Below are 26,143 nucleotides of genomic sequence, written 5' to 3' on the forward strand. Positions count from 1 at the left end.
CGCTTAAAAAACACACGCGAATAACTCCGCGACGGTTATTTCGATCGACTCGAAACAACCATAGGAAGAAATTAACTTTACCTTCTGAACAAAAAACTCTATTGGCGTTATGTTAAAATTTCCATGAGAAATGGCCGAAAATTGCAAAAAACGAAAAATTACCCCCAAATTTTGTGTTTTTTACACATAAATGGTTATAACTCTGCAACAAAATGACATTTTTCCACCAGATTTGATACACTGATGTCTGAGCAGAGTCTGAGGCAATACAAAAAAAATGGTATGCCTGCACCACTAGTTGGCCTCATAATTGAACAAAACCTTTGACATTGAGCTAGCCCAATGGTCATACAACTGTTTTTTCACTGAACTAAAGTGTATAGCCATGATTCTAGCTAGATGTAAAACTGTCATGACTTATGGTTGCATGCACAAGTTTGTAATAGCACCACCTAGTGTTTTTTTATTTTCACATAAAAATACTGCAACCTTACATCTAAAATCATGAGTCATCATGGATTATGCCTTTCATGACTTTGAGTATAATTCTTGGTGGATTGCAATTCACTCCCTAGCAACCAATGAGAATACCCTAGCAACCATTTAGCAAGAGCTGTATCTCTTTATCAGAACATCGTAGAGACGTGGGGTTCGGCTCTTTTGACTCATTAACACTATTTTAACATTTTGTGACCCGAGTTTTGCCACTGCAAGCACCACAAACATTTCCTTTATTGTTATGTTTGTCAGTGTTCCGTGAGAAGAGAGGGAGACATTTCACTGAATGATAGCACATTTTTTTCGGATAACTTTGAACACGTGTGTCAGGTAGCTTATTTTTCATTATTTATTTTGTACAATTCAGCGAATCTACACAGGCATGCCCTTAAAGGTCTTAATGTCCCAAATCGCTTGAACCCCGGTAATCGCTGCTTGCAGCTATATTTTCATTTGTATTTTTTATTTTTACCTCTGTAGATAAATAAATCTGAGCCTACAAGCTATCAGGCAGGTGTAAGATGTCCTTTACCCAAATTTGGGAAGAGACTTATTGACAAACATACAAGAAATGACAATAAGTCAACAGACGAAAGCATCATAAAAGTCTCATGTAAAAGCCGCAAATCATCCTTCAGCCTATTATCTACTTTTGATGAGGACATAAATAATAATGAATTAAAATATTGAAATGCAGCATAATAAAGAGCAAGCGCAAGCAGAACAGAATAGTGTGTAAACACCAAGCATGTCTTCATATATTCAGAATATGATTACCATGTGTGCATGAATATTTCAACAGCCATGTACATTTTGGCATATCAACCTCTTTTTGGAATAGAGTCGTAATGAGAATATGAATCTTGGTCTGCAAATGGTGCGTATTTAAACCTGGTCAGTGAATGAATTCAACACTGATTACGAAAATGAATCATAAATTATAGCTGTCGAAACTGGAAAATGCTTTTTAGAGGTCCTCTCCACTCACACATAACGCTCGAATCATTTTCACATGCACTTTATCTGACGTTCTGTCGCAGTACATGAGGGTCTTTGCGGCTGCTCATTCACGCGTGCATGATTTAAAGACGATCAGGCATTTAGGAAGTTATCGTACCTTCACTTTTATAATTATTTTAGGCACGTCTTTATAAATGAAGCGTTTCGTTTTAGACTTTTGCTTGATCTTGTCTTTTTAAAAGTCATTTGACAGAAAGCTTTTCTCTTTTTGAAGGCGAACCTTGTTTCTGGGAACAGAAACCTTAAAATGATGCAGTATTCATTGAAATGAAGCAGAATCTTTTTAAAGTTTAATAAAGCTGAATACAGGATTTAAGAGTAGAAACTACTTCTGAACATGTTGTTTATAAGATGTTAAGCCATTTAACTACTAGTAAATACAAGTTTACTATAAAAGAAATGTTAAAGGTCTCGTTCTTTCTGTGTTTTTGAAGCTTTGATTGTGTTTACAGTGCGCAATATAACATGTGTTCATGTTTTAAGTGTAAAAAATGCTGTATTTTTCACACAATTTACTTCTCTGTATATCGCTGTTTTCTAGGCTGATGTCTTCCTTGTTCTATGAAGTCTCTCCTTCAGAAATACGTATCGAGTTCTGATTGTGTAGTTTGTTTAGTGTGTTGTGATTCGATAGCAGCTTAGCTTGCGATTAGCTTAGCTGGCGACTGAAGTATTCCTGTGGGCGGAGTTTAGTCAAAAAAAGTTCTACTGATGCCATTAAAGCATGAAGGAAAGGACTGTATTCAAGACCGGCCGTTCGCTGTAGGCTTTGAAAGGCGAATTCTGTTAAAGAAAATATATCGCCTGGCAGTGAACTTTGAGCTTTATCATTTAACAGGTATTATTTATGCCATTATAGCAACATTACACACTAACTAGGGTTAAAAAAATTGGATCAGAAAGAACGTGACCTTTAATTTCTTGAACACTTGTTGCTTTCAGGTACAAGTTGATCAGACGGCGGGTCATCTGGCTCATTGGACAGTGGATCTCAGTGAAGTTTAAGCCAGAACTGCGGCCTCTTCTTTACGAGGTCATTCTCAGTCTCATGCAGGACCCTGATCTTGTGGTAAGTAAGCCCCTTTCAAATAGAAAAGACTGTGCATCGATTCATAGTGTGGTCCAGTTAAGGAAAGTAGTTTTCACACTGTTATTCCTTTAAAAAGCTGAACAACCATCAGCAAAATGTGTCTACTTGCGTGTTGAAATCTTAGAAGTGGGACATGCATAATATTGTGGCCAGTTCTTTTTTGCAAAATTTTTTAAGGGTCGTTCTAATATCCTAACAACACTGAGATATGTTACATAATGTGTTGGCCTGGCTCCGCCCTCCTACGTGCCTCCGCTTATTTTTCATTTCGCTTCAGTACTACGTCTGGGACTGCTGTGTATAGTTTCGTTTTCTCCTGCAAAAATCTGCAGGACCAATCAGCGAACAGATGCGGGTGGCTAAGAACGATGACGTTGAGGTTGTGCGTCAGTTTGAGTTGTAGTTCAGTAATGGCAGCGGAGAAAGACGTGAGAAAATCTATTCGGTCCGTTATTGCAAAACTGCCGAATATACAGAAGTTAAAGCCGGAGCAAGAACCAGGTTTGCTAAGTTTTGTTTGTCTGATTATTCTTACATGTTGTTTCCAGCCGGTTTCGGTGCATGATATACGTCACGACCAAACGTTAGCGATTGGTTATGGCAGATTCATAGTGACTCTGGGCAGATCCAATAGTTTTAAACTTCAACAGAGGACCCTCCTTAATGGAAGTAACACTTTGCAGTGGAGCGTGGCCAGACTCTCTGTACAAATGAAATAAATGTACGAGAGTCTTGTTGGACCAGGCTAATAATGTATACCTTTCTTCAGCTGAACACACTTGGAGTCATAGACGCCGATCCCGCGGGTGCTCCGAGGCTCAGGCACCCACTGAAATGGCTGAGCAGGGAAAAACCAGATATAGGATACTAAATTATTTTCTTTTGAAATTCAGGAGCCTCTTTGATTTGTGTATCCCGTCAGTAATCTACAATATTTTGATGAATAAGCGGCGCTTCACATTTTGTGTAAATGCACAGAAAACTCGACTGAGCCACTTTCCTTATTCTTTCCAAAGCGCTTGTGCGCTCCTGTAGCATCTGCCGATGCTAAAAAAACTTAAAGGTACATTCACATTATAAGTGACTTTATCACTGTGTGTCTCTTTCTCTTTCAAAAGAGGCGTTTCTATATCTGGTTGTCATTAACAAATAAGTAACGTCCACTCGCGTCGCTCGTGTCGCCGGATGCCGCCCGTGTCGCCGGATGCCGCCGAGCTTCCATTGAAATCAATGAGATTGCGTTGCTCTGCTCCTGCTAGTCACTTATAATGCAAATGTACCTTAACTGTGCGTTCACACCACTATCGCTGAGAGCTGTAAAGTGGCCGGAAGTCATTAATTTTTAAAGAGAAGTGGCAGCGATTTTTCAGGAAGTGAAAAAAAAAACGAATATCAAAAGCAGTTGAATGTAGCATTGTCATACTTGGTACGGCATCTTTACACGTAACCATATTCTTGCCAGTGTGATGATATAATCCACATTTGACCAAAATTGAGTTTAAATGGACATACGTGCATATTTTACAGTAACAGTGGTCGATACGCGTTCTTCCGATCATTGAATGGCCAAGTCACGTTTTATATTGACAGATGAATACACTCAGTTCATTAAATAGCCTACGTCTTAGTTAAATACGCCTTTTTTATTTAATATTAATTATACATTTATTAAATGTCTCTTGCATACTATAAAGGGACAATGAATCAATACACTGACATGGTAATGCTAGACAGCAGGGGCGTCAGTTTGTGTTGAAAAGTGGTGGGGACAAAAGATCAGATAAAAAACATTACTGCATGATGGGAAAAATATTGAATAACGGCGCATCAAAAATGGGCATAGCGTAGGCCAGTCAACAACAAGAAAATACTCAGCATAAAACCTTCAACAATGTCGACTGCACACATGTAACAGACCCTGCAACACCAGCTCAACCGAACGGTGCTAAAGCACCATACAGTAGAAAACAGCAGCACGTTTAGTCAATGATTACAATGAATTTCATTACATATGTAAAAGAAAACACACCATAAGCATACAACGCAACATATGTGACACTGGACCACAAAACCAGTCTCAAGCATCGCTTGATTTTTCAGAACCTTTTAACCAAATGCTTTCAAAAAGCGGTGGGATGTCCCCAGTGTAAATAACAGCTATGCTAGACAGATACTTTGTTTGCACAGTCCTACCATAATTTTGTCACTCCTAGATGTATGTCTGGCGTCAGGGGGAAACGTTTACACCGATGAAGGAAAGTTATTGTCATGTTTATTCAGCTATATCCAGTGCTGGGCTTCGATGAAACTTTACGAGACCGGCGAGATGCTTCCACAGGGCGGGAGATATGCGTTGTAATTGACAGCTTTGACACCAAATGGATATACGTGAAAATCAGATGACGTGATTTCACAACTTTTCATTGGCCATTTAGGTATGTGACGCATACTGTATACTGAAATGAACCTGGACATTCAATCCGTCGAAAAATCTCAAAATCGGCAAAATGGACATACGTGGTTTTCATCGGACAGCGACGATATGCAAGACATGCAAGAATTTACCGTGCTGATTTGTTTACAATAATACAAAACATTTAATGATAAATGCGCTAAAAATATTATCTTTTTCTCACACAAACATATTCATAAGAACCACTTAAGACGTTTAGATTATTTTAACAATGTACATTATGTATTTGCTTTTAGGGCTTTACTAAGCTAGAAAGAGCCTGGATACTATTTAATATAAATCTTATTGTCAATGTTTTTTGGTTCTTTTAGTTAGGCAAAACTAAACACTGAGGAAAAACAGAAATGTCTTAAATCGCATGCTGAATCACAATTAAACAAAGTATTTCTCACCAACAATTAAAGCGCCTTATAGCGCCTTTTCAAGATTTTGTACAGAGCCCGTCCTATAGAGAATCATCGGTCTTTATTGATGATTGGTTCTTTTAACTGGAGTTCGGGACTTCTGTTGCCAGTGCGGCCATATTGTGTGTTGCATTGTCCCCTATTCATAGTAAGTTAGTTTTAGTCCTCAATCTTGTTATATCCAGCATCTTTGATTGTATTCAGTTGAAAAATCACGTTAAATCCAGTTGAATTTATCAAAATCAAGGCTCTTTTTATGTTTTGGAAAATGCCCATTGTGTGGTATTTTGAGAATGACGATTCGCACACAAGCTAAAAGCTGCATGTGCCGTACAATAACGTTGATTTAAGCAGCAGAACACTCATGAATTCCCAATGAGTATTGCTATTATTGACTTTCTTTTTTATCATCGAAAGCCCTAACAAATCGCCCGTTGGCTCAAATCAATATTGTCTTCACCAATTAGGAATGCGTGAGGAAGCCGATTAGCCGCATTGTGTCTGGGTAAATAATGAGGGGCCATCATTAAGTGCCAGCTTATGAACAGTGCCATTAATCAGCAAAGACCAGTGGGTGATCACTAATGCCACTGTCAGTGACCAAAGACTCTCTAAGGCCTGCAGAGATTAACCGCATTTACTTGGAAATCTATTTTTTTGTCCATTTTATGCACAGTGAAAAGCTTTTACAGTTACGTTTTTTTGCCTTTGTATTAAGTGACTGTTCAATAGCTAGACTTTGCTTTTCTCACCGGGTATTTAATTGTGTGGGGTCATGCGACAGCATAAATTGTGAACTGGTTGCTGGAGATTTATCTGAATTAAAATTTTCATAACTTAACATCTGCTGGTACTTTTAAAAAGGGATGAAAGGTGGGATCGCAGGGGGTTTTAGTCTGTTGACAGCGTGCTGTACTGTGTTAATAGCTGTTAAACAGTCAGTAGTGTAAAACTCTTATTTATGCACAGGTGCTACAACCATCCAAGCAGCACTATTGTGACACATTTACCACCTACGACCATTTTAAATCATTTGCTTTGGGAAATGCTTTCGTTATAATGCATGATCAGTAGGTTGAGGTTTTTGTGAAGATAGTTGCTGTTAAATATAATAGATTTTTTTATTGTTTAGATTTTTTACTTGTGTATATTCCAGAGCCACACATGAGTAACACATAAAAGGTGATTGGCACCAAATCAAACTAACTGATTTGTTTGCATATCTCTATAATGTCATTTTTTGCTATTTAGGATTTTCAGATATGTGGTAGATATGATGCAAAAGTTTATGTTTTAACATACATGGTCATTCACTATAAACAGACAGATGTCTGTAAAAATCCTTTATTGTTGGGATTTTCTGAAACTGGACACATAATGAAGATTTGTGGAGATGTGGAGACAAGTTCATTCTAAAAAGAAAGAAAGAGAGAGGAAGTATTATAGAGTTTTGGGGATCTCTTCAACTTTAAAAGGCAAGGGCGCTCCACAAATCATTTTCTTTTCAGTCATAATGATGGAGTTTTTGATTGTCGCTGGCTTCAGAATGCTGCATTTTGCATTTTCTCAGTTTAGCTCCTCCCTCTTGTCCATTCCTTACTTGATTGCATTTACATGGAAGACTTTGATTATGGCGATATGTGTTCCTTTGTCCTCATCATACTAGATGTGATTCTTATTACTAGGCAGCACTTACCATAAAGACGAATATTTACAAGGGACTGGCAGTATGATCGAAAACTCATAACACATCACAGTCAGTATATGTCACACAAAACTATCTTTTTTTTGTGTAATAGGGCTGGGTGATATTTAGGGCTGGGTAAAAATATCGATTCATCAATGCATTGCAATTATTTGTTCCTCAATTCAATATCGATTCATCAAATCCTATGAATCGATTCAGCCTACCGGCCAGTGGCAGCGCTGTGGGTGGGCAACACTCTAGCGCACGCTCCCCGAGGTAATTTGATCCGGCCCTTTATGTAGTCTGTGAAAAAGACATCTCTAGAATAAATAAATGTAGAATTAAAATAAATGTAGTTGGACAACGGGCCCTACAGTTACGAGTTAATGAGCGTGCATCTATTACAGCATGAGATGCAGAGCGCGAGTCACGTGACTGGCGCGAGCAGCTGTGTCACGTGTTTATATTTGCGCCTTGGTCCATTGCGAATTTGCGAGCCGCTCGCGCCCGCATATCAAGACGCGACGACTGACAGTGGTGAGACCACGGACTCTATGGCTGTTTTAACTTCTTGTATTTCCATCTTACAAAACCGCCTTTTCCGACAGTTGTTGTTTGATATGTCAGCTCAATGATGACTTGCTTATCCACAATGACATTAGATGTCTTAATAAAGGAAACGCATTGAAACGATTAGTAACAGTTAATCACCCATCGCGCCCAACACCTGCACCACTGAACGCGTGTCTACTGACAAACATACACCTGATTGTATTATTTCTCTTATTAGAAGCTAGACTAATGTTAGCCAGTTATTAAGATGGATGTTGTAGTTTAAATAGAGGTAGTGAAATAATTAGCTTTGACAAAAACAGCATAAAACAATGTTATGTTACATATTGTAAACTTTTTTGTTATGTGTACTAAAGTGAGTAAATAAGTTAAATTCTCAATGAGTGTGATATGGCTCCTTTTTACCCCTTTAAATATAAATTAAAGCATCTTACAGTGCACTTATTATGCGTTGTTATGCAGTTTTAAAATACAACATATGAACATGTCTGGATGTAGAAAAAGCCTACTTGGACATCTTACAATGCACTAATTTTGTTGTATGCAGTTTGAAAATACATGTTTGTAGAAAAGCCTATTGTACAATTCACTGATTTTGTTGTTATGCAGTTTAAATATATGAAAATGTAGTCATAACCACTGATATATCTTCAGCCCCTTATATGAGATGCTTTTCATGAACTGGCCCCCATGACAAACTAACTGAATAGCCCTGCTCTAGTAAGAGCGTTCAGCGTTGTACAAGACACGCTTTACCAAAACAGCAAGATGGCAAACAGCAGCTGCACTCCGTTCAAGCCTGCATCAAAAGCTAAAATTAAAATATAGGCTACTCAGGTACTTAATTACTTTTGTATCTACTTATTATTGAATCGATATTGAAGCAAACAAATCAATATCGAATTGAATCGAATCGAATTGAATCGAAGCCTCAAGAATCGGAATCGAATCGAATTGTGAAATTCCTAACAATACCCAGCCCTAGTGATATTGATATATTTGATATCTATCTTTCCAAATATTATGTTATTTTTGCTTTGCTAATGTACTTAAACATATAAATGGAGACCTAGTGACCACATCCTACTTTTTACTGAATTAAAGGGGACATATCATGAAAATCTGACTTTTTTATGTTTAAGTGCTATAATTGGGTCCCCAGTGCTTCAATCAACCTAGAAAATGTGTAAAAGAACAACTTAAAAACGTAGTTTTGGTAAACCTTTCTCTACAAACATGTTAAAAAATAGATTGATGAAATTTGGCTCCCCTTGTGATGTCAGCAGGGGATAATACCACCCCTTAATCTGCACTAGCCAACCACTGCACTGTCATTTAGTGCAGAGATCAGCTCATTAGCATTTTAAAGGACACACCTAAAAACGACACATTTTTGCTGACACATACAAAGTGGCAGTTTTAACATGTTATAATAAATGATCTTATATGGTATTTTGAGCTAAAACTTTACATTTGTACTCTGGGGACAACGAAGATAAATTTGGCATCTTTAAAAAGTCTTGTGAAATGTCCCCTTTAACACGCTAATGGTGCTTGGGGTGTTGGAGACCCTTATTAAGATGTGTTTTATGATGATATTTTGTTTGGTGTAGGTTTTCTGAAAAAACTAAATGCAAATCCCCAGATGCATTTTTTTAGGGAATAATTCATCATGCAGTCCCATGTGTCATTCCACACCTGTCTTACTTGCTGTCGCCATTTTAATAATGTGATTTACGTTTTGTGCTGCTTAAGATGTAAAGGGGTAGCAACAGTGCATATTGGTGTTTCGTATCTTAATTTCCAAAAATGTTTGACTTTCGCGAAATAATTCTGTCATTTATATCTGCGACAATATTTTGGTTGTATCTTGTATAAGTTTTATTCCCAAGCTATTGTGTAATTAAATTAATTTACTTCTGAGTTCTGTGTTTATTTATTTAATTTATAGAAAATTCTGCAGGCTGATGTATGTCCTAATTTGTCATGCCATGTCATCTCTGAAGGCTCCATTTAGTTACAATATTGTGATGACAGAACATTTGGCATTTTGGCATGCTGCTCAAACGTCTTGGAGCTCCTCAGCGGACTTTCGCCTGTGTGTTTGTGTTCATGTTTACGTGCGTACAATGCAAAATTGTAGTCCTCTAGAGACCAGATCAGAGGCGGACCACACTCCGCTAAGCCACCTTTAATGGTGCATGAAGAACCCAAATAAAGTTTACATGTTTGTTTAATTACCAAGCCCATGTGTAAACCCCAGAGTGATATAGCCAGTTGATTTATGAGGGGATGATTAGTAGGGGGCAGGGCAAGTTTGGCCAGGATGCCGGGGCACACCCCTTCTTTTTTTTAATATCCTGGAATTTTTAGAGACTACAGAGAGTCAGGACCGCCATTTAACGTCTCATCCGAAGGATGGTGCTTTTTGACAGTATAGTGTCACCATCAATATACTGGGGTTTTAGGACCCACACAGATCAAAGGGTGAGCAACCCCTGCTGGTCTCACTAACACTTCTACCAGCAGCAACCTGGTTTTCCCAAGAGGTCTCCCATCCAAGTACTGACCACGCTAAACACTGCTTAGCTTCAGTGGGCAAGCTGTCTTGGGCTACAGGGTGAAATGGCTGCTGGAACTCAAACACGAGTTTTGTGCAGTGCAGAGTAATGCTTAGTGTTTGTCGTTTCTACGATCACAAATGCAGCGCTTTTCAGATTGATGAGCTTTGTACAAAATCAGAGCGTTTGAGGAAGGCAGGTATTTATTGAGCAACAATAATGTACGCTATGTGGAAAATAGTGTGTTTTTAAACCATTAACCAAGGGAACACATTGCAGGGATCAAGCTAGACGTGGTAGAGGCGGCAAGCAAATGGCGCGTCGTGAGTTGAAAAATCTGAACCTTGGCGGATTTCCGCGCCGCGTTAACCAATCAGGACCTTGCTGTAGTAGTGACATGATTGCAGGAAGCGAACAGAGAATATCTCGAATGACTAGATTTTTCAAATGTTCAAGCGTCCAACTATGCGCAAAAAAACGTGTTTTGCCGTCTCTACCGCGGCTGGTGTAAATACACCATTAGACTAGTTTTGCATTGTGAGCTGTTTTGCATTGTGAGCTAATCTTCAAAACATGGTAAGGAGCGTCACATTTCCGTCTGACGTCAGAGGTATTCAGGCCAATCAAAATGTACAGATTAGCTGGCCAATCGGGGACACAGCGCTTTTCAGATCGATGACCTTTGTACAAAATCAGCAGGCGCAATAATATTACGCAGTGCTGAAAATGTTCAATAGCAGGGGACTATTTGTGGGCAGTGTGTAATATCATTGCGACTCCTGCAGTCATGTTACAGCAGCAAAGTCCTTGATTATTACGGCAGAATGAGAGTATAGTTCCTAGCCATATCTGCCTAGAAAATCGCAACTTTTAATTTTTTTGTCGGTCTTAGTACACAATGTAACTACAGAAGGGTCAAGTTTTAAATAGGAAAAATATACAAACTCTTTGGTTCTTTTTAGAGGGCTGCTAATGGTCTAATCAGATTCAATGAATTATGCTAAGCTATGCTAAAAGTGGTACCACCAGACCCGGAGATCAGCTGTATGAATTCCAAAGCTGTCAAAAATCAAATGTTTAACTCTAGGGAAGCTGGAAAATTGTCTCTTTAGTATAATAATTACTTTCGTTACAACTTCAGATAAACACATACAACATATTTAATTACTGTCTGTTTTTAAACTTAAAAATAATTCAAAAATTGAACAAAAATAATAAAATGGGTTTAGTTATGATATATACTTTTATAAAGAAATACATGGTGTAGGCTATAATTACATTTTTAGAATATTTTAGGCTTTTGGTGTTTCCTTTTTGTACATTACATTAATCCCTCACTAACGGACTGTAGTCCAAGAGACTCAATAATATTCTTTTACATTTTAATCCTTAAATTTTTCATATTTAAAAGCGTTTTTGTGCTGCTGCGCATCCATGTATGTAATTAGCAATATTGTATTAATATTGTATGCGCATATTACTAACGCGCTCTTTATTTTAGCAAAAGACACTCGCGTTGCGAATTGCCCTGCATTGCCTCGGATGTATAATAGAGTCTAAAGTCTCTCATGAGGGGACGAATGTCCAGAGAGTTCAGAATTTCTGTGTGGGAATGCATTAGCGAAAGGTGTGTTAGTCTTTTCTGGGTCATGGTGCTGCTTACCCATGTCTTCAAAAGACGCAAGGCAGAGAAAGTGCGCTTGGATGATGATTATTGAGTCCAAGAGACTCAATAATATTCTTTTACATTTTAATCTTTTCATTTTTCATTTTTAAAAGCGTTTTTGTGCTGCTGCGCATCCATGTATGTATTTAACAAACCCGCGTTGCCCTCCTGTTAATATTGTATGTGCATATAGTACTAACGCGCTCTTTACATGAGCAAAAGACACTCGCGTCGCGCATTGCCCTGCATTGCCTCGGTTTTATAATACAGTCCAAAATCTCTCATGAGGGGACGAATGTCCAGGGAGTTCAGAATTTCTGTGTGGGAATACATCAGCGAAAGGTGTGTGAGTCTTTTCTGGGTCATGGTGCTGCTTACCCATGCCTTAAAAAGACGCAAGGCGGAGAAAGTGCGCTCGGATGAGGCCACGGAGATGGGTAGACACAGACAGTAATGAAATTAAAATCCAAAATACACATAATAACCTACGTGTGTCAAAAATAATTTCCTAAAATATTCATAAGTAATATATAAATTGTGCAAAATATTTTTACTTAAAAAATGCAGGTTGCATTAAAGCCTGGATCATAGCAGACAGAACAGGTACAGTACTTTCTTCTCGCGTCCATCTTGCACGCGCACATGTCTGCACCGCTTTGAATGTATATTTATAGGACATTTACAAATTTAGAAAAGATGAAGAAAAGTAGCCGATCCACCGCTGCAGTGAATATACTGTATATGGGGTTGTGCTTACCAAAACTTTTAAACGCGGCTGTAAACGCCTGGACGATTCAGAATGCCAGCTGTTTTCAGCTGATTGCCAGCTTTCCTCAGCCGAGCACTTTGGTAGCTGTGAAACTTCAGCTGTGAGCCGGTCGGTTGCTGTAGTAATGTCCCGCCCCTCCTCCACTGTGACTGGACGGCCGTGTGAGAACTGACATTGACGAGCGGAGCTTTTCTCTCGAATTTGAATATTTTTCAACTTTCGGTGCTCAATTAAAAACACGCGCTTGACATCTGTTTACTAGCTCATTTATGTTCCTCCTCTGATATGAGGGCTCACGAGAGCAGTCAACACATGGGTGATCACTAAACTAGTTATGTTTTCTTTCTAGTTTAAGTGAATATAAATAGCTGTATGTTTATCAGTATATTGTCTTATGGTCTTGGGTCTTAAAGTGACAGTAGCCTGCTGCTTTCTGTATCAGAAATGTTCATTACACACAAAAAATAAAAACTCCTCACTACTATTAGTAACTGAATAAATTGTGCAGCTGCACATTAAATTCATACAGTGAGGACTGTGCAGTGTATTATTTGTATTTATTGCTATTGTTAAATCATGTTGACAGACAATTTCATAACTACTATATTTACATTTAATACAGATGCCTGAAAAGAAAAACAAAATGAATATAGTCTTATGATTAAGTGGAAAAATTAAAGATTTGGTTGCTTGTCAGTAGCATTGTTGTAGTGACAGCCAAAATACATCGGCCTATATGTAATACATAATTATCCAAAGATGATGAAATTGTGGACAAAAAAGGTAGCAAAAATTCTATTATATGGAAGTGGTTTGGCTATCTAAAAAAAACAGACGAGGCGCAGATAAAATTTTTATTTAATGAACCCTCTTATTTTTGTGGCTTCATTCATTGTTGGCATACTCTTTTAAAGCTGGAAGCATTAGCATCTTTTATTACACGGCTCTCTGGAACGCTTGATTCTGATTGGTCAGTAAAATCGCTCCGCACCAATAAATATATATAAAGATTACTGTTTGGCGCCATCTTGTGACAAAACCTGGACAACCCCAATTAAGAATGGAAATTTTTGACATTAATTTTAACATGTATGGAAAAAAACAAAACATTTAAACAGTGGATAGAAGAACAAACAACGACAAGACACAGACAGCTTACTGAGACTGAACTTGACAAAATAGAGCATGACAGCTACGAAGCCAACACACACAAAAATACAGAATGGGCATTAAAACTTCTCAAAGACTGGCTAAAAGAGAAAAAATGGAGACAGACAAGTATGAAGCAGAGGATCTTAATAAGGTATTACGATCATTTTATGCTTCTGTGCAAAGTTTCGCGTAAGGATAAAATTTTTAATTTAAAACAAATATGCCAATAAAATGTTTCAAATTCATATTCAAGTCCGTTTTTTTTTTCTTATGTGGCAAGTAGCCGTGTAATAAGCGTGTAATAATTCTTGACTTCAATAACTTGAATTGTAATGAATGAATTGTAACTCTTCAAATTTTGTTCAAACATTATTTGAAGAGTTACAATTCTCCGCTTCGCGTCGGGTCCTGATCACACTGTCGGGGCTTATTTCCCGATAACTACCGGCTGCCTCTACATTATCCCTTACATATCAAAATCGTATATCGTTATCGGTCAATATGGAATTTTTTTTTAGGTCACATTTTTGCCATATCGCCCAGCCCTAGTGTGAGGGCAATAATAAATAATATGCAAAATATTTATTTTTAAATAATGTTTTAACACAATTTGAAGAGTTACAATTCATTCATTACAATTCAAGTTATTGAAGTCAAAAATTTGATGTGTTTGTATGCTGCATATCTGCTCAGTGTTTGGATGCGTTGTGTTTACTCAACCAAAGCTTTTCGCACGCTCAGATTGAATTAATGGCGCAAATGTTGCACTGGCCTGATTGGCGGAGTGACAGTTTCGACACAACGTCCTCAGGCCGTCCTTGTTGTTGAGCCCTGCGTGGAATATTTATGTTTGTAAAAATGAATTTGTCACACAGCAGGACCATTTCAAATTAGCTGCCAAAGTATGTTACAAAAAGTGAAACCCTGGAAATGTTGACCATCACAACGCGTTTCCTCACGCAAACATATAAATTAAATTTTAATTAAAAAGCTCTTAGACTGGTAATGTGTCGGCTAGCCATACAAAATCCCCGCTAGCGTTTTAACGTTCGTCTGTAAGCGTAGTGATGCATTACAACTCTAGAGGTGCTGTCATGTCAGTATGCAGACGTGCGGCTTGAGTTGACCTAACAGTCGCCGCAGGCTCCAGCGGCTTCAGGCAAAGACGGATGACTCAGATTACACTACTGCAACCTATCTAAAGCTCTGGAGAATTCACTCCTCCTCCTTATAAAACTCATGAGTTATTTTCTAGGCAAAGACCGATGAGCTGGTCGATAGTTAGGTGCAGCTTCTCTCTGTATCTGACCAACCCAGAAATGAGAGACTTTTCTGCGCGCTCGTGCCTACAGGAGATTTTACCATCTCGTTTTTCCACTGTATAAGATCATTTATCTCCACATGTTTCAACATTGGCTGAACTCTATTATGCGGGGGAAATGAGATCCCACTAGTTCTATTTCATGGTTTGTCAGCCTGAAAGAATAGTCTAATCCTTTTCATACACGCACCCTCATACATATATACAACATGCGTTTCCAAATTTGTAGGGAAAGCACTTGAAAATTAATTGTTTTCACTTCTTTTATCAGTTGAAGATGTTTTCGTGGGGGGAGTTACTGAAGCAGATGCGTCTTCTGCGATCGCTGACGGGGGCTAATATCTATTATTCGCCACTTTCTCCGTTCGGATGAGCTGAAGGAAGTAGGATTAGACTCTCATATCCATAACAGAGGCAAGCTGAGCGGGCCGATAACGCCGGTGTGGACCTTTGGGTGAAGGGAGCCGTGTTGATTGGGTGCTCTGGATGGCCAGACAGGGCCGTTGTTTCCTTAAAGTGTTGCTGTCACAGAATCTCATCTTTTCACTCATACTTCTCTCGTATCTGTTGGGTGGGAGCTCCGTCCCCCGGCAGGCAGCTGAGTGCTTTTTTCAGATGTGTTTGATGTGTCATGCTGCAGATGCCTCTGAGACAGAAAGCTGCTCTGCTTATCTCTGCTTTTTTCCTCCGTCGAATATGTAAGCCCTCCTAAACCCCTTTGAATGAAGATGGATTGAACCGTTGGCATGTTTTTCCAGTTATTGTTATTGTTTCTGCTAGTTACACCCTATGCAGTCTGGCATTTAGCAATAAAAATATAGAGAAAATAGCAGGGTTTGTGCGCGTCTAATTTGTGTGCCTAAACGGGAGACTTAAATGGGACAACTTCAAGTTGTAACTTTTGCCTCTATTGTCATTTCTGTTTGAAATGGAAATTTTGAAATCAAATTGTAGGTCACTTGTTGTAGTCAAAGCCAATTTAGTCAAGTCTGAGTCAAGTCCAAGACCAGAGAGTGTTGAGTTCTAGGCAAGATTGACTCCAAATTCAGCTTTATTTGGAGTCTCTGGTCTTAGACTACGTTCACACTGCCATCAAAATCCGACTTTCTGCTCATATGTGACCCATGTCTGTCTCTTTATATGACCTTGTGAACAACACAAACCACATGGAATCTGATCTTTTGGATTCTGATTCGAGCCACTTCCATATCTGGTTCTTAATCAGATACAGGTCGGATGTTTTGCAATGCGACCTCAGTCTGAACAGTCATATCGGAAGTAATGTGACTTTTACATCATTCAAGATTCCGGAAATATGCACCAACGGCATATTTGCAAAACCACTTAAAAACATTCAAGACATTAAATATTAAGCTTCTGTTGCACATCGCCTTATGCATGAATGCCCTTAACATGCAAATAAGTGTGTTTGACTTTCCTGAAGCGTTATCCAGATGACGGTCCTGCACGTGACATGAGAGCAGACTGCCTTGGATTGTATCGCTCACTCCCACGAAATTGAGATAAAACGCGTCGACTGGCCGGTCTGCGCAGTCCATATGAAGTCCACCACATGCGCTCACTAGTCTGCACGTTCATTTCCATATTACTGTGTGCTGCATTACGTATTATTGTTCTTTTGCGGATGCGATTCAGTTCAGGACCACAAACAGTTCACATTGATTTTAGCCACGTAATGTGGACAGTCAAACATAAAATCAGATTTGAGCAAAAAATTAGAATTGAGCAATAATGTTTGCAGTGTGAACGAAGTCATAGACTTGATCGAGTTGTTCTCGACTACAACGAGTGCCATACAATTGTATTTCAAAATTTCAGTTTCAAACAAAGATTTTAATAATAATTTTAAGTCCAAGTCCACACCGAATCCAAATAAAGCCGGATTTGGAGTCGATCTTACCTCGGACTCAACACTCTCTGTTCTTGGACTTGACTCGATTGAGTTGGTCTCAACTTCAGCAATTATGTAAAGTGACCTGCAATTTTATTTCAAAATTTCTGTTTCAAACGAAGATTTTAATACTTATCTTTAGCCGGGTTTAAGTCAAATTCCAGCAAACATACATTCCTGAACTTTAAAAATTATTATTATTATAAGCGTACTTTTTTATTTTTCGATGTTTTTTTTAATGAAATACGAATTATTGCAGCTTTATTGTAACACTTTATTGGAACGTTAATAGTGGGGCCGTGTAATTATTACATTTTTGTGATATTTTAATTGCAAACTTAATTGTTACTATGTGACACAAATAAAACTCATTGGGGTGGTTTCTTGGACAGGGCTTATCTTAGTCCCAGCCTAAAATGCATGTTCAAGCTGCCCTAATTTAAAAACACCTTGCACTGATATATCTTAACATATATCAGTGCCATTGTTTTGTCATAAGATGCATACCATTATTGTTTTTTGTAATGCATGTTTGTAAACATTAATTAACTCTTTCAATGCCATTGTTGTTGCCATATGTTTTGAGGAAGAACATTTTCTTTTGTGAAAGTCATGAAAAATGCTGGGGCTGGCTGGCAGCTTTTTTTTAAAACGCTGGCAGCGAAAGAGTTAAAAGGCTAGTTCACTCAAAAATTAAAATTCTGTCATTTTCGCAAGTTGTTACAAACCTGTATATATTTCTTTGTTCTGATGAACACAAAAGGAGGTGTTTGAAATGAAACAGGAAACGGGAGCACCATTGACTTCCGCAGTAGGAAAAATACTACTATGGAAGTCAAAAAGGCTTAAAAATGGTTTGGTTATAAGCTTTGCTCAAATTTTATTCCTTTATGTTTAGCAGAACAAAAACATTTACGCAGGTTTGTAATAATAACATGAGGGTGAGAAAATGGCAAAATTTTTAGTTTTGGTTGAACTATCCCTTTAAATGTCCTAATATAACTAAGGAGTCCAGTGCAAAAAGCAAAAGAGAAGCATGATTAAAATCTTGCAAATTTATCACAGTTTTAACGTTTTCTGCAAAGTAATCACAAGGATGTGGAGACTTGTCATTTTGGTGTCGGTTAACTACCTAATAAATGAGCCCCAACAAAGCCCCAAGCTATTACTTCCAAAATTTCTTGATCATTAGTTTTGATGTGTCGCTGAAACTTAATCTTCTGCTTGTTATAAACGTGAATATAGTGCACAGCATGCCGTCCCATCAGCTCGTGTAATAGATCATCGTGAAAGGACGGCGAGGCCTGTCATTAGCCACCTGCTTGTGCCTTACTTTCGGTGTGTTCACCCCCGGGCTCTGCCGTTATCCCTTACCAACCCGGCTTCATAATGATGTTAATTTTGTTTTGGTTACAGGCTAATTTTCAAGATTTATCTGTTGAGGAAACTTTAACAGGCTTTAGAGGTCTCTTGTCAAAGTGCGCCATACAGTTTTGAGGTTAAATTAATGGCCACCCTTACAGTATTCTTTCAAGGTGAAGTGTGTCATTTTTCTATGCTAAAACACTTTGTCTTATTATTCAGGCAAAAGTTTAGCAAATCCTATCGTCTGGGTAGGTTTTACAGAGAAGTTGCTTTAAAGTGGTCATATTATTAAATATTTTTCAGATGTAAGTGTTTGGTGTGAAGTTTTAGCTCAAAAATACCCCACAGTTGCCACTTTGTAGGTGCAAGCAAAAATGTGCCGTTTTAGGGTGTGTCCTGATGAAATGCAAACACTGATTGCTATGATGGTGGTTTGTTGAAATTACAACTCAATTGTGCTGTCAATTATTTTTTTGGCAGTGCCGTGGTTGGATAGTGCAGATTAAGGGGCGGTATTATTGTATTTAGACTGGCTACCTACATCACAAAACAGGCAAATCTGAATGACCTAGTTATTCACATGCTTGCAGAGAATAGTGTACCAAAACTTAGTTACTGGGTTAAACTTTTTCACATTTTCTAGGTTAATATAAGCACTTAGGACCCAATTATGGCACTTAAACATGGAAAAAGTCTAAATTTGTACACTTTGACCCCGTTAACAGACCACATATGTAAACCCCTTCTGCCCCAAGGTGGTTGCATAAGGGGTTGTGCACACCAAAACTTTTAAACGCGGCTGAAAACGCCTGGACAACGCCGAATGCCTGCTGTTTTTCAGCTGAGTGCCAGCTTTCTTCAGCTGAGCGCTTTGGTAGCTCTGATACGTCAGCTGTGAGACGGTTGGTTGCTGTGATTCTTGTCCCAACCCTCTTCCACTGTGATTGGACGGCGCGTGAGAACTGACATTGACGAGGGGAGCTTTTTACCCAAAGTTTAATATTTTTCAACTATTCAGTGCGGAAGAAAACCGCTAGCTGCTGGCTTATTTGAAAAATGGAGAGCTTTCATTGGAAACGATTGAAAACATGCGCTGGCCGCGGGCGTAGAAGTTTTGGACGAGAAGCGCAGCGCCACGTTGCTTGCAGGACAACTTACAGATGTCCCGCACCGGACGTGCACATTCAATAGCACAAGCTTAGTCAGACACAAGGTGTTTCTCAATGTCAAGGAAGGATCCTCGGAAGCCAGAATTTTGAGGATGCAACTTCATTGACATTCTTGAAGGACTGTTCCGATGTCGAGGATTCTTGGAATTTCAACCAAGGACTGAGTCCTTCGTTTGAAAAATATCCCATATTGAGGAGATCCCACAATCCTATGCGCAATGACGTGCAGTTGCTAGCCTGTTCCATTTACGTGTTCTCCGAATGCTAAAGAGGAGCCTCGTCTAGCCTTCATATCAGCCTAGAAAATTGCAACTTTTAATTTTCCGTCTTAGTACACGATGTAACTACAGCAAAGTCAAGTTTTAAAAAGGAAAAATATTGAAACCCTTTGGTTATTTTTGAGTGCAATGCTAATGGTCTAATCAGATTCAATGGATTATGCTAAGCTATGCTAAAAGTGGTACCGCCAGACATGCAGCTGAATGGATTCCAAAATGGTAAAAATCAAATTTTTAACTCTAGGAGAGCTGGAAAATGAGCATATTTTCAAAAAAGTGGAATTTTTCTTTAAGTCGCCACCTTAATCATTGGAACATTTTATTGAATAAGTGTTTTATTGTATTGACAATACGTATACTAATTGCTATTTTTTCTTTGTTTTAGGTTCGCATTGAAACAGCCACAACACTAAAGCTGAATATCCTTTCTGAATGATTTAAGTTTACAGCGTTTACACCAGGGTGGTCATTTTTCACCTGTAATTGGATGCATTTATGTCTGAGCACTCTTGTCATTAGTTTGCCTATTAACCCAGAGCAACTCTGAAGCACCTGCTTGTTTGCCTGATGGCAAATTATGACTTTAAGTACTCCGCAGCCTCATCTGCATGTCTGTTAATCAGTTGTGTATTTAAGAGATCATCGTGTCTCCTGAAATCACACCTGCGCTCATTACACTTAACTCTGCTTCACCCGTCGATGACTTCGAGTTCAGAACCGAGCAGTTCTTACCGGTAAGATTCATCACACCTCCTCCAGTTGTTTTGAAGATTTGACTTGATTGCATTGCCACTTTGAAACGTAATCATCAGCCAATCATTTGTTAGCCTCGGGCTTAGGTGACACATGCTTGGACCACCCACAATCAGTTCACTATCTGATGCTTATTGCACAAAACTGAATGATGCAATTTCTAGGAAATTAAATAAATTTGCATTTATGCATTCCACAGATGCTTTTTTATCCTAAATTACTTGCAGTGCATTTCAAGTGTATATATATTATTTCAGTATGTGTTTTACAGTGCTTATGCAACTACGCTTCAGTTTAAACATAATTAATGGTCTGTCTATGTAAGACTAACCATTTGTTAACTAAAAGCTCATTAATGTCTCTTTTTCTCTCCTTTGACCTTTAGTACCTGGAATCTATATTCAGTCTGTTATTCCAGCTGTTGCAGCAGGTCAACGAATGCGACACTAAAATGCAAGTGCTTCACGTCATCTCCTGCGTCATTGAGAGAGTCAGCAACCAGGTGAGCTTCAGTCCCCATCAAAGGTGAAATAAAGTCATTAAAACCCTGTGGCAGCATTTTTGACCCTGGGATAGAGGCTTTTCTAGAGTTTTCTGAGGGTCAAAGCCCTTCTCCTTTTTAGCACGCAGGGAAGCATGTATTTATGTCACGTCATTATCAATCCGTGCTGACTGAAGATGAGGCCGCAACCGGCTTTGATCATGAACTTCAGCTGTTGCCTCGGAGTCATTTAATAAATAATGTTTATTTGAGTCCAGATGGTGTTAAAATTCATTGCATGTTTGGGTCAAACATGCATGAATTTGAGAGTGTTGTGTCATGCATACATCGAGCCATGGGATAGGAAAGGTTTTAAAAGTAAAAGCTTAAATAACCCCAATACTTCAATGATGCATCGTTCCTCTGTATTGCCCTGCAGGAGCGTATATTATTCTTAAAGATTAGTCAAATGGGCTGTATTAAATATGAAAGTGTTTTCATGCAGGTCCGTTTTCAAGGCTCGGTCTAATCCACCACCACGGGAGAAAAAGTATTTCGTTTTGTCATTATAAGCTCAGAAATGTATGATTTGACCCAGATCCTTTTGACATTTTAGCCTTCATTTTCAACAAAAGACTGTTGTGATCTTTGACAGCTTTGTTCAGAGTTTAACTTACATTACCTTTTCTTAAAGCGCACATCATTCACGGTTTAAAGATCTAAGCTTGGCTAGCTTTCAAAATGTATTTCGCATTGAGATGGCAAGGAATCCAGTTGGGTTCTGCAGTCTAAAATGTCCAAATTGATCACTAACGCTATGTGCACACTGCCAGCGACTAGCAAGGGCGGAGTGACCCGATCTCATTCATTTCAATGGAAGCTTGACAATTGTCGGCATCACAAGCGACAGCGACCATTGGGGACAGGAAGTGGCTGTGTCTAGCTACCCGACCATTTTGAGAACAGTTAACAACCAATGAGAGTGAAGCAGTTATCAGTCTTTAGTAATTTACTGAGAGGACTCATTTGTTTATAGTTGTTTTTTGGACAACCAGAATTAGGAATGCCTCTTAACAACCTTATTCAAAGGACTAGCAACACACGGGACAGTAACGCTTAGTCCAAAAATGCCTTCTTCCATACTATATAGTAGGCCAAAAGCAAAGGTGAGGTGAGTAGTATGTCCGAATTCATAGTATTTGACAGTATGTGAAAACCGGCAAGATCCAGAAGTGTTCATTCGATGGAAAAAAAATGTCAGAAAACGGTAACGCGGCTCTATTCAAATGCAAATACATATACTGTATTAAACAGCTGTCCCTAAATTGTGCTTGTTTAACGTCATTACAGTTAATGACTAACTTCTTGTTATGGCGACACACACTCACCTAAAGGATTATTACGAACACTGTTCAATTCCTCATTAATGCAATTATTAACTAATCAACCAATTACATGCCAGTTGCTTCAATGCATTTAGGGGTGTGGTCCTGGTCAAGACAATCTCCTGAACTCCAAACTGAGAGTGTGATTTATGGAATTTTGAGCGTGGCATGGTTGTTGGTGCCAGACAAGGCCGGTCTGCGTATTTCACAATCTGCTCAGTTACTGGGATTTTCACGCACAACCATTTCTAGGGTTTACAAAAAATGGTGTGAAAAGGGAAAAACATCCAGTATGCGGCAGTCCTGTTGCGGAAATGCCTTGTTGATGCTGGAGGTCAGAGGAGAATGAGCCAACTGATTCAAGCTGATAGAAGAGCAACTTTGACTGAAATAACCACTCGTTACAATGGAGGTATGCAGCAAAGCATTTGTAAAGCCACAACACGCACAATCTTGAGGCGGATGGGCTACAACAGCAGAAGACCTCACCGGGTACCACTCATCTCCACTACAAATAAGAAAAAGAGGCTACAATTTGCACAAGCTTACCAAAATTGGACAGTTGAAGACTGGAAAAATGTTGCCTGTTCTGATGAGTCTCGATTTCTGTTGAGACATTCAGATGGTAGAGTCAGAATTTGGCGTAAACAGAATGAGAACATGGATCCATCATGTCATGCTACCACTGTGCAGGCTGGTGGTGTAATGGTGTGGGGGATGTTTTCTTGGCACACTTTAATTGGCACCTTAGTGGACATTGTTTAAATGCCACGGCCTACCTGAGCATTGTTTCTGACCATGCACATCCCTTTATGACCACCATGTACCCATCTTCTGATGGCTACTTCCAGCAGGATAATGCACCATGTCACAAAGCTTGAATCATTTCAAATTGGTTGACAATGACAATGAGTTCACTGTACTAAAATGGCACCACAGTCACCAGATCTCAACCTAATAGAGCATCTTTGGGATGTGGTGGAACGGGAGCGTCCTGCCCTGAATAGTTGAATCTACATCAACGTGTCATGTTTTAAAAAAAAAATTCTGGTTCCATATTTATTTTCCATATTTAAGTCAGAAACGTCTCCATTAGGGGTGGAACGGTACACAGAAGTCCCGGTTCGGTTCGTACCTCGGTTCAGGCACCACGGTTCGATTCACTTTCGGTACAATGGAGGGAAAAGCAAAACAAAAATGAAGAAGGCATTTTTTTAGTACTAATCTTAAAAACATAGGTGTCCTTATCAGTGTTATTTTCAGATGTCATGAATATGAACTGAAATGCATTTAACATACTATCTCGTATTTCAAAAATGTATACCTCTTTAAGTAATCTTGTACTCATCTTTCATACAAATATGGGTTCAAATGTATTACAGGTGTTACCTAAATACATTTTAAAATTACATTTTGGCCTTATTTCATATTAATGTACTAAAGAACCAAAAAATAGGCTTGTATGATGAATTAATAGGTGTGTACGACTTCACGAGGGGCTGCAAGAAACGACAAGTGGATGACGTCAGAGTAACGCGAGAGCGATTTGAAATCAGCCTCCACCGCAAGATTTCTCGCGGTACTCTGACGCTGATGGCGCTGCGTAAAGTTGAGCACGCTTAAAAAACTGAAAGCAGCTGAACTCAACAGAACTGCCCTGCGTATGCCTGTTGTATATAGCAGGACAATTTATCTCCTACTTCTCAGCGTGAGAAATACAAAGTGTGGCGTTTGAACTGACTGAAATGCGTGACGGTGTTTGTCAAGGTGAATGCGTGAGACTTGAGAGCCCTGATTAGATGTATTTCCACTCACATACCTAACAACTGCTGAACAACGCCGATGCAAGGTCCTCGTCTTTTCCACCAATCTCTCGCCTGTACTATTGTAACTGACTGGAAAACTGAAGTTTTGCCAAACTTGCGATCTTAAAGAGGCTGGCGGAACGTCAACTCTTGTGGAACACCACTTGCCATACTCGCTGTCGGCTGCTCATTCACTGACTGGACCGGCGTCGACGTGACAAAAAAATGCAGAATGCCAGAGAATGTAGACGGGCTCTGATAGAGCGCATACATAGGCGGAGCTCGGCTGCATTGGCGCCAATCAGAGCTTCAGAGCTAAAGCGGGGCAACAGATTAGCTGTCCATAAAGAACCCGCATATCTAACAGTAGTTCCGCATTACATTAATTATTTTGCACGCAAGTTTTTTTAATTTTCATACCGTGTATTCTCCGTTTAAAATCATGCACCGAACCGTGACCCCCGTACCGATTCGGTTCGAACCGAATACATGTATTGTTCCACCCCTAGTCTCCATTGTGTTTTGCTGACAAGCCCGATGGGAGCGTACAGCAGTTGACACAAATTATGGGTCCTCCCAAGGCCAAACCGTTTCAATTCAGTTCTCTTCGCTTACTTCCGAGGCTGCCACCTTCAAAGACTGAGTGCTCGCCTTAGAAGGTCGCAGCCCTTGAATTGTGACACAGCTATACTATCCATATTTATACTATATAGTACCTACTGTTTTAACAGTCAGAGAGTAGTTACTTCATCTAATTCAGTACCTACGGTCACAGTATATGTTATTTCAAATGGAGGGTAAGTGTGTTTGCATGCACCTTAAAAGTTAGATTTCAACTTTAGTTTTACTTGTTCATTTCTTGCAAATTCAGACCTAGAAAATGTAACTGTATTGACTTTATCCGGCGTGCATATTATTGAGTTAATCAAGTTCATGAGATATAGATGTTACGCACCTTCTCCGAAAACACAGAGATTTGAGCCAGGATGTCTAAATATTTGATTACCCGTGTGTCACTTGAACATCGATTTGACTCTTCTCTTTTTTTGAGAGCATAACTGAACCCATGTGATGCTGAAACTTCTGATTTTTTATTAGATTCATTAAAACTCAAGCTTTTGTGCATGTATGTGTGCTTGGCTGTGTTTATCTGTGTTTGCAGGCCCTGTGCTCAAGCGCTGACATTTGATGTACTGTGCGTGTTCAGTGAGATTAATGCTTTGTTTATTTTCCTTTGTTAGATCCGGCCGTATGTGGGCTGCCTGGTTCAGTACCTTCCTTTTCTCTGGAAGCAGTCGGAAGAACACAACATGCTCCGCTGTGCCATCCTCACCACCCTCATCCACCTCGTGCAGGTACGACACACCCCTGTGGACAGGAATATAAGAGATAACTTAGCTTTGATATGGTCTAGTCGGACATTTAGCATTCCAACTGGGTTTCAACCGCTCGCTCGAATGTGATGTGCTTACCGTGCTTACCATCACCACCAGGGGCCTAATTTTCACCGTCGTGGTCTGCGGCTATAAACACGCGTCCTGCAGACCTGCTGAGAACCTTTATGGTTCTTTGATCCTTGAGAAGACCTTTATTTTAGTACTGTTTACTTCATCTCTTCCCTGCTGTGAACACGGGGGCTTTTTATTGATGGGGTGTTTGCGAATTGCCACAGTGGTTGTCTATCTTCCTCCACATGGGATTTTACAAGCTGCTCATTTTAGTCTTTTTTTCTTGCTACAAGTTTCAGCAGTAGTTTCTGTGTTGCTTTAACCCCTGAGGTG

The 26,143-nt window shown here is 39.2% G+C and overlaps 1 protein-coding gene across 1 annotated transcript in view; it reads left to right on the forward strand.

Annotated features, from left to right (window-relative positions):
* The window catches only part of ipo11 (importin 11), a 212,020-nt gene that overhangs the window by 91,585 nt on the left and 94,292 nt on the right, over positions 1-26,143 (forward strand). The window contains exons 16-20 of the mRNA XM_055167292.2: positions 2,461-2,587; positions 20,324-20,357; positions 20,632-20,672; positions 21,077-21,193; positions 25,604-25,717. Coding sequence (XP_055023267.2) covers positions 2,461-2,587; positions 20,324-20,357; positions 20,632-20,672; positions 21,077-21,193; positions 25,604-25,717 — 433 coding nt within the window. The remainder of the gene's footprint in view (positions 1-2,460; positions 2,588-20,323; positions 20,358-20,631; positions 20,673-21,076; positions 21,194-25,603; positions 25,718-26,143) is intronic.

The sequence above is a fragment of the Misgurnus anguillicaudatus genome, chromosome 5 (genome assembly GCF_027580225.2).
Source record: "Misgurnus anguillicaudatus chromosome 5, ASM2758022v2, whole genome shotgun sequence".
In the NCBI taxonomy this organism is placed as follows: Eukaryota; Metazoa; Chordata; class Actinopteri; order Cypriniformes; family Cobitidae; genus Misgurnus; species Misgurnus anguillicaudatus.